We start from the raw sequence: 16,757 nt of genomic DNA on the forward strand, positions 1-16,757 counted from the left end.
AAGTTATATCAGTAGTAGTAGCAGCAGTAGCAGTAGCTGCGGGAGCAGCAGTACCAACTGTATAACGTATTTGTCCTGCAGTGGATACGTTGTATGTTGTTGTTGTTGTTGTTGTTTTTAGTTTAAAGTAAAAAAAAAAATGTTAGTGTAATATTACTTTGATTAATAGAATATGCAATATGACAACATGTATTGTGTTCCCATACTGTTCGCTTTCAGGCTAGTAAGAAACTTTCGATTTAAAATCAAACTCATTCACACGTTACTGAACGATAAATGTATGCATGTTATATAATTGTGAAAACGATTCTTGAAAACTCATGTATAAACTTTTGGTACATATAACCATGCGCAATATTGTCGGAGTCCATGGGGATGACAGCGACCTCATGTTCTCTATTCAGAAGGAAGATAAATTGTTTTTTTCTGACCTAAAATATGAAAAAGAAAAAAGCACAACCAAAGCAACAAAGCTGGATTTTTTGCAAACATGGGTTTCCACGACCGCATTGGAAAAACCCATGACTTAGGTCAATGTAATTCGTTATATACTCATCCCGCCACTACGATAAGCATCTCACAGCGGAGAGGATGTGTGTTTTTTTACTGGTGGAAATTATATAATAGGTAAGCGATGTTTTTATTATTTCTGTATATTCTTCAATTTCTTTTATAACTCTTAACAATTATAAAAAAGTTTAACACATTTGGTTTTAACAGCAATTTTGTTTTCCAATCACTATGCTACATTTTTATTCAATATTATCAAAGCTAAGGTCGCGTGTTTCAAAAATGCGGTCAAAACTTCATAATGAGGTCACCGCATGAATAATAAAGCTTTACGTATGTGGAAATATGCAGAGTTGTATGGTTTTTCAATTATCTGTTTCAAGCCAACTTCATCTTTTTTCATCGAAAACGTTTGTATTTAACATCTTTGACTCGCTCATGTTTTTGGATTAAAAATAACTTTTCCCGGTAACTGCATCTGAAAACACTCATTTTTACCTTATTTTTCTCTATGAAATCGAAATAGCAGGAAATCATACAGTTAAAGCAAAAAAAACAACATGTATTTTGGATATGGAGGAGTTTGAACCCACGACGGTAAAGTCAAGAAAAAACACACTAAAACGCCTAAACCACACGGCCCTTGGGACATGTAACGAAAGCGTAAGATATGTTGACCTTTTAATGATACATTGATACCATCACGTGATGATGTCAATCAACCAATCACGCAACACAACAGCCGTAATTCATTTCAATTATGTTATTTACGCTAATGAAAATTGAGTGGTCTTCAAAGATGTTATTTGAGCAAATATCAACATTTGCTAAAGGGTTCCAGCTTTTGGAGAAAACAAATTAACACTCCTGGCCCCAATTTCTCGAAACTTCTTAAGTCCCTTATAACAGGATTAAGCTGATCTCACTATTATTGTTGTTCTATAAAATGTGTTATATTTACTTCTTCAAGAATTTTTAGAAATTATGTAGGAATAATCGGTAGGATTATTAGAATAAACCATATATCATTTATCAAAATCCATTTTCAGTATGCATTCTGGCTAATTGAAATATGCGACTTAAGCCTGTTAAGCTTAAAAAGTTTCGAGAAATTGGGGCCAGATGATTTGCCACACTGTATTTCGTAATAAAAAGTGCAATTTACAAACCATGAGCGAGATACTGTAACATCTCACTTTTGATAAGTGATAAGTACAGTTGACCTGGATATAATAGGACGAATATGCTATTAATATAAATAGAAACACTGGAATCCCGCCAACACCTATTTAAAAGTAAAGCTTATTTGGTCTGTAACAATACTGTGATATATTGCAATAAACACAATCCGTATAGTAATATAATGCAATGTACTTTAAGTCAATTGAGGCCACATCATCATAAGTATGCAATTATAAAACACGAATTACAAAATAATTGCAGAATGAGCTGGAATTGTTATTGTTACCTGAAACTTTTGAATCAAACGTTTAATGTATATGTTAATGAAAACGTAATTTGATATTGGCCCTGTTTTTGTCCGAGGGCAGTCGTATTGGCTCGAGGCCGAAGGATTCAAAGTTTCAACACTAAATTTATTTAAAAAAATATATAACAAAGAACAACTTTCAAATGCATAACATATCTAACCATTTTAAACTATTAATTAGTTTCGTGCTCAAACTGTCAACCAACTTTTTAATACTGATTTTAAAATGAAATGGCTGCCGTTTCCGAGTTTCCAACTGCGAATATATATCATGTTTTGGTCCTGTTTAATTAACCAATCCAATTCGTTAAAATGCGGGCTTAATATCCATATCACTTTTCGGCCCGGGGCCGCTAACTGATATAGATATCGGCACTATTATAGAGGAGGCCATTGTATTATTGGACGAGGCAAATGCTGTGTTTAAGGACTAATAATTAACAGTTATTTGATAATACCAGTTTTTTTCTCAGTATTTTTTTCATTGCCAGTATACCGTATATTGTTGCAGTCCTAACCTAATTATTTGATTTTTTATGTTATCACACTTAAAGATTTTAATTCTGATCATGGCTTTTTACAGAATCACATATGGCTTACGGCGGCATGTCAAGATCGGGATATGGGTCAGGTGGTAGCTTTTCTGGATCGGGATATGGGTCAGGTGGTAGCTTTTTTGGATCGGGGTCAAGGTCAGGTGGAAGCTGGTCGGGATCGGGGTCAGGGTCGGGTGGAAGCTGGTCGGGATCGGGAAGTGGCAGACGACCCCGTGACGAGGGGAAATGGAAAAACCAGTTGGCGTATTATGATTACGAAACAGATAAAGGGAGAACTTACGATGAAGTGCGGAAACTTAAAGGTATGTGTTGAAAATGTCATTATCAATGCATTGCTTTATCCATATGCTTCTCTTGACACGTGGAGCCCTGATAGAAGCGCGAAAATGAGAGTCATATATTATTAAAAAACTTAATTGCTCTAATCCTCTACATGTCAAGAAACTGTTATTTACATGTTTACGACAATAAACTACTCTGTCTGTCTGCTAACAAGTATAGGTTACATTTGATAAAGTATTGTTTTCGTGAATAAGTAACATTTAATTTAGTAAGCGGAGCGAGCGAAGCGACCGTGGTTTCTTATTCACGAAGAAATAACTTAATAAATTCTAACCGACCGATTGTTAGCCCCTCCCAAATTGCAACAGCTTTAAAATTAGGCCGTGCGCTTGTCAAAAAGATTTGACAATCAATTTAATATATTGTGACGCCATTTAAATCAGCGTTGACACTGAAATTGCGCTTTTGCATATGCAAACAGTAGGCGTGGCTATATGCGCACGCGCAGTTATAGCAATTTACTTAATTCTAAAGAGTCGTCTTCAGAAATCATCTAGCATGGAGTACCAAGCATGATGATAGTCGCAATGGATATATTAGGTTGTTACCGAAAAGAATGATAGTTAATCGGAATAGACAACATGAAAAACACGTCATGAAAACATGGATGAATTACCAAAGCGCTTATTTCAAATAACCCCCTTTTTGCTTCCTTATTGAATTCGACCCACAATTATACGAAATATTTGATGGTTCCAGTTTAATATTCATTATTCACTGAATATGTATGTCTTAAAGGTTACATGCTACCGGAAATTACAATGGCATTGTGAAAAAGAAATTGATATGGTTCAAACTGTTGGCATGGGGTTGGGAGGATCTCCCCCTAGAAAGGTTTAACAATTTAATTGCATTTTGAGCGTATTTTTACTTTTTTCTCCGATATTGACATCAAAAGTGACACTTGGATGATTAAATGGGGAGGGTGGGGGATCCGCTAGTGCTCACGTGCCCGTTGAAAAGTATCCGATACACGGCCGACATCTTTCCTAATTCTCTTTTTTTGGGAATGAGTTATTATATTTTTGTTCTATTGCAGACAAACTCGACGATGAGGATATCGTTAAAGTGTACAAAATGAATCATCCGTTGCTGTATGAACAACAACCTACTAGGGATGTCTTTCGGCACGACTATGTTATTCTCAAAACCGAAGACTGGTTTTATTCAATAGAAAAGAACACAGAAGAGTTAGTGTGGCAAAGATCTGAATCAAGGGAAGACGTGAAATACAAACTCAAGGGCAAAAAGCGAGTATCGGACCGTTCGGTCGTTCAATGTAGCGAGAAGGATGATGGTGAAAGACACATCTTTAAGCTTATCGACTGGTTGCATGCAAATGGCGAGATACATAAGGAATACGACCTTCTGAATAGTAATTGTCAACATTTTGCAGCGCGTGTATACAACTATGTTACCTAGATGGGGTTTTTTTAAAAGTGCACAATAAAAGTTGGTGCAAGGAAATGTCACTTAAATGCATTATTATATTTAACTCGTTTGACTTAAATGATCAAAAACAGTAAAAAACGTATGAGTTTTTGTAGAGATAAAAAGAAGCGTTATTTTGGCGCTTTTTCAATTGAAGAATAAGTGGCCACGAAAAACTTAAATAAAAAAACACCACATTTATGACATTTATTACATCAGATGTGTACGCTTTATCTGTTTTGATGATTCAAGTCAAGTGTGTTCAACATAATAAGGCATTAAAACTGGATCAACCTATATTGTGCACCTTTAACAATAAACGAAGGAAAGCCATCCATCATTGGGATGAAAAGATGTGTTGGTGTATTTTAGATATTTAGATATTAGCATCGGGGTTATTTGTATCTTTAATCTATATTGATGCAATTAACCTTTATTTTAGTTTTGTATGAATTACATTTTTGCCATGTTTTCACCATAATGATGCTATCATTATGATATGATATATTCAAGGAAGGAAATAAAAAAAACTTTTACCATGATTATATAACAATTTATATAAAAGTTCTCGATGAAAGTTATAATATTAGTCAATCTTTGTAACTTTAAATTGACACTTAGATGACCTTAAAATTGTACCATTTATATCGTGGAATAAATATTCTTAGCTGGAAACAATACATTGACTGATGAAGTCCGTGAATGCGAAGAACATGATTATGTAATTTCAGGAAAAGAACACAACAAAGACAAAGAAACGCATGTTTATGATTGAAAATGAAAATGTCAAACAATTAAGTCCTTTACGACTTGCTTATTGTTAAACGCACGAAGTGTTATTTTAGTTGTATTGGAATTCCTGTACCTGAAATAAAACTCCAACTCCAGTTCGTTGTCTTTATGTATAAAATATTCTGACAATTTTAAGATACCATTTGTAATAATTATGCTATATATTTCATCATCTTTGCATGACAAGATATTCTATGTAAAGCACCTCTGGAAAGACTCATTATCTCATTATACGTAGATAAATTACGAAGATGGCAATTTATTTATTTTTAAATAATATAGTGGCAATACAAGCTCTATGTGTAAATTGTAAAAATAGTCAAACTTTGTAACTTTAAAATGAAACTTAACCAGGAGAATTTTTGTATTAATAATTGATGGATGACCTTAATAATGCACAATTTATATCGTGGAATAAATACAATTTAGATGGAAACAACACATGTACTGATGAAGTACGTGAATGAACAATTCGAAGAGCATGATTATGTTCAATTCCAGAAAAGGCCCACAGCAAAGGCAGTGAAACGCATGGTTATGATTGAAAAGAAATATGTTCAACAATAAGATCCCTCACTGCTGATTGATAGTTGTACGCATGTATTGTTATTTTAGATGTATTGTCACTCCTGTACCTAAAATAAAATCACCCAAACTTCGGTTCGTTTTCCTTATATATATAAGATATCATTCTAACAATTTTAAGATACAATTGGTTATAATTCTGCTATATAGTTCATCATATTTGCACGACAAGAGATTCAATGTAACATATCTCTGGAAATACTCATTATCTCATAAAACGTTGGAAAATGGCGAAGATGGTTTTAAACGTTCATAAGACTATATGTAGTTTTTATGTACGATATAATGTTCTCGTCCATTATTAAGGACAAGTGGGTCAGTTTATCAGGAATGCCATAAATGTTTGTTATTTCAATGGTTTGAAATTACTCACGATATAGTCTTTGAAAACTGAATAATGGTCATTGAAAAGTCCTTCACTTGTTTGCAAGTCTGGTTGTGTTAGCCCTATTGTATGTCACATAAATCATTGTGAAGAAATGATTATTTTTGAAGTTGTACTGACATCAATAAAGTGGTTAGTAAGACCGATTTTATTATCTCACGCCAAAGCCTGGCTCTTACTTTCAAGGTTTGGCTCATTCGGAACTCCTCGGCCATTTTCCATCAAATATAACCCCGGATGTATGCCGGTACATCAATAGAAGCAGTACAATTTTAAATAATTGTATAAATAATGTTTAGTGTTTTAACTTGTATTTCATGTACGCAATTTCTTTCTTACTGAAACGCAAACGTTGTGCATTCCTAACTCAATCGTGTAAATTCATACTTTCATCGTATAGACGGTCGTGGATAATCTTGGATCATCATCATCATCATCATCATCATCATCATCATCATCATCATCATCATCATCACGACCACCACCACCACGACCTCCATCATCAGCATCATCATCATCATCATCATCATCATCATCATAAATACCCCCATAATCACCACGTCAGTCGACCTTAAAATATTGAGCTTTGATTTTATACGGAAATATTGACGTTTAATCATGATAAGCCCATGTTTACGTCCAATTGAGATATATACAAGATTATTATTCACCTGTAAGTTATTTGCCTGTTTGCATATGAATGAACTAGAGTTACGACATGTTAAACTTGACTAACGTAGTTATTCTGCAGTTGAAATTATATACATTTGTAAAAGTTATTTTAGATATCAGATACATGCAGTCCGTACTGAACAATAAACAGCTACTAAATCATACTTATGAAACATAGGTATTGATTGTATACCTGTTATATAATTGTTCATAGTTATATAATTTTGTAAATTATACATTTTATCAGGATACATATATCCACGCACAATATTGGGCGGGCCTAAGGGGATGACGCCGACCTCTTTTTACAAAGAATATAAATGGTCTTTTTGTCCTCAAAATAAAAGAAACACAAAAAAATGCAGACCAAGCAACTTTGCTGGGTTTATTTTAACGAAAACGTGGATTTCCATGTCCTCATCGGAAAAAAACCAATAACTAAGGTCTAAGGAATTTGCTACTTGACTCTTCCCACCAGTATGATAAGCATTTCACAGCGGCAAGGTTGCGGCTATTTTGGTACAGGTGAAGATTATATTAAAGTCAGCGTTTTTTGTTTGCTATTATTGTATGTTCTTGAGTTAATTTCTTACATTTCTCTTCAATATTATTCAATGGTTTTACACATTTTTTCAATTATTTGGCTACATTTTCATAATACACTATCAAAGCTGAGTTTGCATGGATTACATATGTCGAAATTTATTGTCGAGGTCACGAACAAAAAAAACCTTACGTTTCTGAAAATATGCATGCAGTGTCAGAAGGATTTTCAATTATATGTTTTTAACCAACTAAGTCCATTATTTCGTCGATTACGTTTGAGACCGACATTAATTTACCTAGAGAACCCCTTTAAATTTACATTCGTAATGGCTCCGTGAAGAATTTGCTGATAGAATGTTATGATAATGAGGTCAGATTTTACCAGACCTGATGGTCAACACAGGTCAGGCATTAAATAATGATCAGATATGTGGCGACTATGTTTAAAATAAAATTAATCAAGCCATTTGTCATTTGATTTCAAGATACAGTTCACTTTTATTTTGTTATCTTATATTTTTATTATTACCATTATTATTATTAATATTTGTATTATAAGAATAGTTATTATTATTATTAATATAATTATTATTATTATTATTATTATTATTATTATTATTATTATTATTATTATTATAAGTACTTTAATTTACTATAATAATTATAACAATAAGTATTATTATCTATTGTGTTTTTTTATATTATTAATATAATACGCTCTACTCTATACTCTCAAACATAAGCCCCAAGCCAATCAGATTCATTCTTTTCATATATTTGACTTTCTATTTGAAATTTGAACTTTTTGCTAAAAACCTATAACCAGTACAGTTTTACAATATGTGGAATATCCCTTCTAGTCTGAACAGAATATTATTCAGTATATAACGGTAAAACCTGGTCAACCGACGGTTTCACAGATACCTTGGAATATAATAATACCTAGAAAAAATCAACACTTAATGGCCATTGCAGGTAATCGCTAAATGGTTAAACAAGGTCAAGATTGTCGATCAAAAGTGGTTCACCAGGAGAATTAATGTCGTTCTCGTTGTTGATGAGTGATTTGTAGGATATCCTTGATATAATAAGTAACAAGAAAAATCTTTAAAACAATAAACGGCGATCAATTTGTAAACAAGGTCATAAATAAAATATCAGAAAACAGTACGAATTTGTTTCAGTTGCATTTTAAAAAGTACTTTGATCGAAAAAGGTTATGTTTTTAAACATATTTCTAACTCAATACGAAGGCAGGGATTATTATTTGGTAAACATGTGCGTATTTGCTGAGGCAGGGTTTGCGCCATGTGTCATTTCAATATATAATACTGTTTATATCCGAAGCTAAATATTTGCACAACTACGTAGGTCTAACTACATGTATATATGGATACATCAAGGCAATGGCAATACTCTGACTTATCGTAGTGATGAATGGCATTAAAGTTGTGTTGTTATCTCAAGAGTGTCAAAAATACTATTTTAGGATCAAAAACAGCCACTTTACTTACTTTAAAGTTTGTTTTAGTAGTTTTGGTTAAAGCAGTCTTAAAGTTTCATTTCTCTCTTCTTCTTCTTCTGCTTAAATGTAAGACACCTGTGTTTCGTAATTGACCGGTTTCCTGAGATGGTCTGGGTTTTTCAAAGTTATATTTAGGCAAGGTCAATCCCAAGTCATGCAGAATATAGAAAGTGAGATACCGCATCCGGATCATCATACGTCCGTTCATTCAACATCTTCGGTTTGTTTACAAATAAAATATGAAATTATTCGATTTTGTTTGGGATTTTTTAAAAGATATATTGCTTTTTTGTTTGGGATTTTTTCCTGAAAATGGGAAATTTCGGAGGTTATTTTGGGGAAGAAAAACCAGGGTTCGTCGTTCACATTCTATAAATAATTTACCAAGGTTTTCCGGTAAGCTGTATACGTCACATAACTAGAAACTACGAAATGTTTGTAAAGGGGTAATATGTCTCTATAGATGATAAATAACTGAAAACATATTATGATTTTAAAATAATTTATCATTTACCACTTGAATATTACATTTGATGTGTTTATTGTCACTTATTTTTATATAAAGAAAGTAATAAGAAGTAAGTTTTAAGAAAATTTCATTTCAAAATTTAATCTTATTATTGCCTTCGTAGGTCCGCCCTCGTAACTTTAAACCAATCAAAACGTTTCATTTCCTTCATTTCATCGACATAATTCATTACATAAAAGATTTGTTTGGTCTACAGCTGAGAACTTATTTTCATATCTAGGTCAAAACTGAGTTTAAACAGCTATCAACGAAAAACAATGAAAACAAATATGTTATTCATAGAAATAGAAAGACTTGAATCCCGACAACATGCATTTTGAAGTAAATCATGTTAGGGCTGTAACAATACTGTAATGTGCTGCAATAAGCACAGCCCGATATTGCAATATTATACAATGTACTTCCCTTGAGGGCAAACAATTCGATCAAGCCCAATCGTCATAAATATGCAATTATAAATAATGAATAATAAAAACATGAATTACAAAAATAAATGCAAAATAAGTTAGAACTGTTATTGTAACATTTAACTTTTGCATCAAATGTTTAATAATTATATATGCTTTTGATGACTTTTTCACGGCCAGTATTCCTGTATATATCGGTATACCAGTACATTGTTGCAGTCCAAATAACTATTTGACTAATTTAAGATTATCGGATTTTATGATCTTAATTTTGTTGTATTGAAACAGAATCACATATGGCTTAGAGCGGCTGGTCAGGATCGCGGTCAAGAGGTAGCTTCTTTGGATCGCGGTTAAGGTCAGGTGATCGCTGCTTCGGGCCGGAGCCAAGTCCAGATTGTAGCTGCTTTGGACCAGGGCCAACATCAGGTGGTGGATGCTTTGGACCGGGGTCATGGTTAGGGGGTAGCTACTTTGGATCGGAGTCAATGTTAAGTTGCAGGGACTCAAGATCGCTGTAAAGCTGGTTCGAATCGTGAAGTGGCAGATGATGTGCCCCCTCTGAATCCGCAAGTGCTTTCGTCCTTCTTCCCGTGCCCGTTGTAAAGTATCGAATCACGGAAAACATATTTCTAAAACATTTTTTTTAATGAATAATGATATTCTTGTTCATTTTCAGACAAAATCGACGATAACAATAATAATAATAATAATAATAATAATAATAATAATAATAATAATAATAATAATAATTTATAACATCTTTATTTCAGAAGGTAACACATTATGACATAATTACAGTGTCAACTATAAAACATCATATTTTCAATATGATCTTCTAAAACAAAACATAATTACATCGTTACACAATTCACAGACATGTATACATACTATTATTAAAATATCATCAAATACGATAAACAACAAGTCATATAAAACATTAATGCATAATAAAACATGTAAATTATGTTAAACACATGTATACAACTCACACATGTATACTATCATTCAAATAGCAAAAAGATATAAAAAAAATAATCATATGAAGCAGTTATGAATAATATACCGTGGTTAACACATGTATCATTTTAGCTAATTTCAAGCCCTTACCGACAAACACCCAATTTAAATTACAATAAGTGAGAAATATAATAATGAATATAACGTTTAAACAAATTGTTTAAATATATTCAGTCGGAGTTCAAGTCTTTACTTGAACGTTTAAATGTTTATTCAAAAGGAAAGTTTTATACTTAAATTTGAACGATGCCAATGTATGGACATTTCGTATTTCTATAGGTATAACGATGAAGATATCGTTATCTGTACAAAAAGAATCATCTGTTGCATGAAAACAGCTTACCAGGGCAGTCTTTCGGCACGACTGTGTGATACGCCAAACCAGGCACTGGCTTCAATCGAGAAAAAAAAATGAGAAGAGCTAGTTTGGCAATCATCAAAATCCATGAAAGACGTGAGTAGCTTTAAGACGAAGAGCGAGTATCGGAACGTTATATCGGAATGTAGCGAAAAGGATGAGGGTCATAGACACATATTTAAGCCTATTGAGTGGTTGCATGAAAAGGACGAGACTTCTTTGTGTACGACTTTATGAATGATAATTGTCAACACTTTGCATAGTCTAAAATAATAGACGTGTTATACGGGATTCTTCCAATCCCTAACGTCTAAACGGGAATGTGCAAAAAACGGGGGTGTTTTAAAAATATTGAAATTGTTTTAAGTGAAGTATTTTATGGTTGAAATTGATCATAAAGAGTTATATTCATATTTTGCCATGTAAGTGAAATGTTATTTTGTACTAAACAAGCATTTAATGCATTAAAACAAGTTGTTTACCTTTCCAATAAAACGAAAGTTGACTGACACAGATAACAATTATGCGAAGGGGAACAACTCGATACAATCGTAATATCTCGGCCTCTTCCGACAAAGCTTCGAGATAGACCTCGTTATACAATCGTAACAACTCGGCCATGGCCGAAATGTTCCGAGCGATTTAAAACTGTGCCCTGAAGCCTTGCAGGTGCCCTTCATGTATATATCGTTATGTTTTGACAGAATGAAATGAAGAAAAGCCGTCAAATTCATAATTATAAGTTGGATAAAAAAATGTGTACGGAACGTATATAAAATAACATTATCTGGTAATATTTCTTGTTTTTATGATATTTTATAGACGCTATATGCTTTAACCCGGAATCCCGATCGGAACAACTACCCACTTTTGATACTAATAAAACAATTTGTACGTGAAGGAGTTGCCATATCAAAAATCTAAAAAAAATCCGTCAACGTACAATTATTTGGACTACACTTTGCAGTGCGTGTGTACCACTATGTTACCTAGACGTTTATTTAAAGGTGCACAATATAGGTTTATGCAAGAAAATGTCATTTTAGTAAAAAAAAATGTATATGCTTATGCTAGTTGAAAATGGACTACATTTTTAATAACATCATAATGATGCTTTTATTATACTATATGATATATCTAAGGGAGGTATAAAACAAATCTTTACTAATTTATAGCAATATTATTAACGTGTTACTTAAATTTCAAAATTCAAAAAAGCTCTCGGTGAAAACTTTAAAAATATTCAAACATTTTGTAACAAAGAAACGCATGCTTATTATTGAAAATGAATATGTTCACCAATTATAGCTGCAATCTCACAGATAAACCATTTTTACAACTTTTTCATAATTTAATATTGGAAAGAGCAATTTTTTGCGTAAATATCTGCAAACCAATGATAAAAGGTTGCTGACAAATGATCACATCGCGGTTTTCATATTTCCGTTCAAAAATTAATGTTATGTGGCTTAAAACGTTACAAACCGTTTAAGAAAAAAATGAATAAAACATCAATATTGAACTTATAAATATTAAAATCTGCGAAATAATATTCTGTCAACAGCCTTATATAACTGGTTACCATGGATTTTCGCAAAAATTGGCTCGTTCAAAGACAAAAAATAAAAAACAGTTGTCAAAACGTTCAATCTTTGAGAGTGCATCTTTAAGTCCTTTACTGCTGGTTTATTGTTACATGTATACGCATGAAATGTTATTTTAGTTGTATAGTAATATGTACGTAAAATCACTCAAACTTCAGTTCGTTGTCTTCATATATAACGATATTCTAACAATTTTAATATACAAATGGTTATAATTCTGCTATACATTTCATCATATTTGCATGACAAGAGAGTCTTAGTAACATAACTCTGAAAAGACGCATTATCTCATAAAACTGTGGAAAAGTCGAAGATGTGTTTTAAACGTTCATAAAACGCTTTAAAATAGTCTTGGTGCAGCTTTGCAGATTTATTTCAACCCGTAATGCAATCCTTGTGCATTATCTCAATCGGGTTAATTCGAACTCTTTAACTTATAAACGGTCTTTAGTAATAAACCAGTCAATTGTATACACGACCCCCAGGTCCGGGGAATACCGGGGTCGTTAACTTACGGTCCAGCCAACATCGGGTAATATCCCCCACTGCGGGACACACTGCTGGTAAAATCCCGGCCAAACGCCCCCGCAGGTGTGTGTGTACGCTTATTCATACTCGCACTCGGTCCTTGCCCATTCGGTGAGTGCTCCGTTAAGAGTGTTAGTCATTTTAGGTTTTTGGAGCATAGTGCACAGACAGAATGTAACCCTGGTTAGAGCTACTCTGGTTCTTTAACGTGCACAAGTGTATAGCACTGTCACACGGGACCCTCATTTAACGTCCCTCCCGGAAGACGATTAGTATTTTTAGTGATGCGACGGGGCACTCGACTGATTTATCTTAAATGTAAGCTTCTTGAGTGAAATTCAGCTGAAAATTGGTAAAAATGTTCTACTTTCGTTTGTAAACATGCATGTGTTTGATGGGAGAATCTGTTTTATAACTCCATAAACAATATGTTTACAAAATAACCGAAATACTTGTGGAGATTAAACATATTTATATGGCACTGCATTCCCCGATTTCTCAAATGAGCCCTCATAATTGTGATATTAGATAAAATAACGAGTCATACTTACGTTTTATGATGATGTCCGTTCTTTTGCTCTAGCTCGGACGTGTCATTGGCTCTTTTTATATTCAGCTCCTAAAAGCGCTGGAGCCACTGTTTCGCACTCGTGTGTCTCTGCCAAGCCAAGGTTTCTTACTGCATATTCTAGCACAGTATCAAGTTTAAACACCAGGGACAACGACCCGTGATCCTCGTGTATCTCTTGATAACCCCAGTCAGGCCACGATGTTTTTAACTGTATACATCTCGCACAGTATCCTATCCACAAACCAGTGACAACGACCCGTGATCCGTGGTCCTCGTGTATCTCTTGCTTGTCTCTGTCAAGCCATACGGTTTTCTACCGTATACATCTCGTTAAGTTTCCCATTCATAAACCAGTGGCAACGACCCGTGATCTTCGTGAATCCCTTCTTTGCCAAGCAATGAGGTTTCTAACTTAACAATCTAGCACAGTATCCCATTCATAAACCAGTGGCATCGACCCGTGATCCTCGTGAAACTCTTAATAGTGTCTGCCAAGCAACGAGGTTTCTAACTTAACAACCTAGCACAGTATCCCATTCAAAAACCAGTGGCATCGACCCGTGATCCTCGTGAAACTCTTAATAGTGTCTGCCAAGCCACGAGGTTTCTAACTTAACAACCTAGCACAGTATCCCATTCAAAAACCAGTGGCATCGACCCGTGATCCTCGTGAAACTCTTAATAGTGTCTGCCAAGCAACGAGGTATCTTACTGAAAATTATATAGCAAAGTCCATTCATAACCCAGTGGCATCGACCCGTGATCCTCGTGAAACTCTTAATAGTATCTGCCAAGCCACGAGGTATCTTACTGAAAATTATATAGCAAAGTCCATTCATAACCCAGTGGCATCGACCCGTGATCCTCGTGAAACTCTTAATCGTATCTGCCAAGCCACGAGGTATCTTACTGAAAAATCTCGCAAGGTATCCCATCCATAACCCAGTGACAACGCTCCGTGATCCGTGATCCTCGTGTATCTCTTGCTAACTTAGTCAAGCCACGAGGTTTCCTACTTCTAACTGTTCAAATCTCGTAAATTATCCCATTCATAAACCAGTGACAACGGCCCGAGATTCTCGTGCATCTCTTAATACTCTCTGCCAAGCCAAGAGGTCTCTTACTGCGCAAGGATTTTGCGTTCCAGACGGATTCAACCTATCTCTTTAGCAATCATTAAAAAAATATTTCCCAAATGAAAGTACCTGGTATATTTAAAGAAGTTTAAGTGTGTTATGTGTTTTTCTCAGACTATTTTCTCATGTTTCGCTATATCCGAGCCCAAATGATAACTGAGCCCGTAACCTATCAGTCGGATTTCGTACATGTTAGAAACATTGCAGAAGTGTTCTCGAAAACGGTAAAAGTATCAAGGAAAACATAAATATGCTTATAAACTCTAGGTAGGTGGGCATATGATAGGCTATGTTTTAAATTAAAGAAGCTATAATAACTACATGTAAAAGCTTGATTTTTGTCTAGAATCGAGCTTTCTGGCGACGCCATTTTGAACTGTAACAAGCCATTTGGTTACAAGGATTTACCGCCGTGAATAAGATAATCGCCCAGATCAAAAATAGGTCGCCATTGGCGAGTGGACGAGTGCTTAGTTATATCCCTGGTATATGTCATATCTGACACTTTTGTGATGATCAGATGATGTGATATCTTCATATCATAAAACTGCATGCCATATTTGGGATGTTTTGATATCTGCATGCCATATTCCAAACTGCAAGCCATATTTGGAATGTTTTGATACTTCATGCCTTATCCCAAACTGCATGCTATATTTGAGATGTTTTCAGATCTGCATATGAAACTTGTGATGTTTTAACATGTGCATATCATAATCCAAACTGCATGCCATATTTGGGATGTTTCGATATCTGCATGCCAAATTTTTGCTATTTGTATAATATCTGCATGCCATATTCCAAACTGCAGGCCATATTTGGGATGTTTTGATATCAGCGTATCAAAGTTGTGATGTTTTAATATTTGCATATCATAATCCAAACTGCATGCCATATTCATGATATTTGGGATGTTTTGATATCTGAATACCATGTTTGGGATGTTTCGATATCTGCATGCCATATTTTTGATATTTGTATAATATCAGCATGCCATATTCCAAACTGCAGGGCATATTTGGGATGTTTTGATGGCTGCATATCAAAGATGCGATGTTTAAATATTTGCATATCAAAATCCAAACTGCATGCCATATTTGGGATGTTCTGATATATACATGCCATATTTGGGATGTTTTGATATCTGCATGCCATATTTAGGATGTTTTGATATATGCATGCTATATTTGGGATGTTTTGATATCTGCATGCTATATTTGGGATGTTTTGATATCTGCATGCCATATTTAGGATGTTTTGATATATGCATGCTATATTTGGGATGTTTCGATATCTGCATGTCATATTTGGGATGTTTCGATATCTGCATGCCATATTTAGGATGTTTTGATATCTGCATGCTATATTTAGGATGTTTTGATATCTGCATGCTATATTTGGGATGTTTTGATATCTGCATGCCATATTCCAAACTGCGTGCCATACCATATTCCAAACTGCATGCCATATTCCAAACTGCAAGCCATATTTGTGATGTTTGATATCTCCATGCCATATTCCAAACTGCATGCCATATTTGTGATGTTTTAATATCTACATGCCATAGTTTGGATGTTTTGATATCTGCATGCCATATTTGGGATGTTTTAATATCTACATGCCATAGTTTGGATGTTTTGATATCTGCATGCCATATTTGGGATGTTTTTATACCTACATGCCATAGTTTAGATGTTTTGATATCTGCATGCCATAGTTTGGATGTTTTTATATCTACATGCCATAGTTTGGATGATTTGATATCTGCAT

General features: G+C 34.1%; 1 protein-coding gene across 1 annotated transcript; it reads left to right on the forward strand.

The window, feature by feature from the left end:
- The first annotated feature begins 540 nt into the window (after positions 1-540).
- On the forward strand, positions 541-5,216 carry LOC128209259 (keratin, type I cytoskeletal 10-like). Its single transcript, XM_052913212.1, has 3 exons — positions 541-627; positions 2,583-2,858; positions 3,938-5,216. Exons 2-3 carry the CDS (start codon positions 2,591-2,593, stop codon positions 4,318-4,320), a joined length of 651 nt encoding a protein of 216 aa, XP_052769172.1. The 5' UTR covers positions 541-627; positions 2,583-2,590; the 3' UTR covers positions 4,321-5,216.
- Positions 5,217-16,757: the final 11,541 nt, after the last annotated feature.

This window comes from Mya arenaria, chromosome 11 (assembly GCF_026914265.1).
Source record: "Mya arenaria isolate MELC-2E11 chromosome 11, ASM2691426v1".
Lineage (NCBI taxonomy): Eukaryota > Metazoa > Mollusca > Bivalvia > Myida > Myidae > Mya > Mya arenaria.

Excerpts from the sequence above, each read along its gene's own strand:
- LOC128209259 (XM_052913212.1), top strand. The coding sequence starts at position 2,591 with ATGGCTTACGGCGGCATGTCAAGATCGGGATATGGGTCAGGTGGTAGC. Across the intron at positions 2,859-3,937 it reads TGAAGTGCGGAAACTTAAAG|ACAAACTCGACGATGAGGAT; the intron begins GTATGTGTTGAA and ends GTTCTATTGCAG.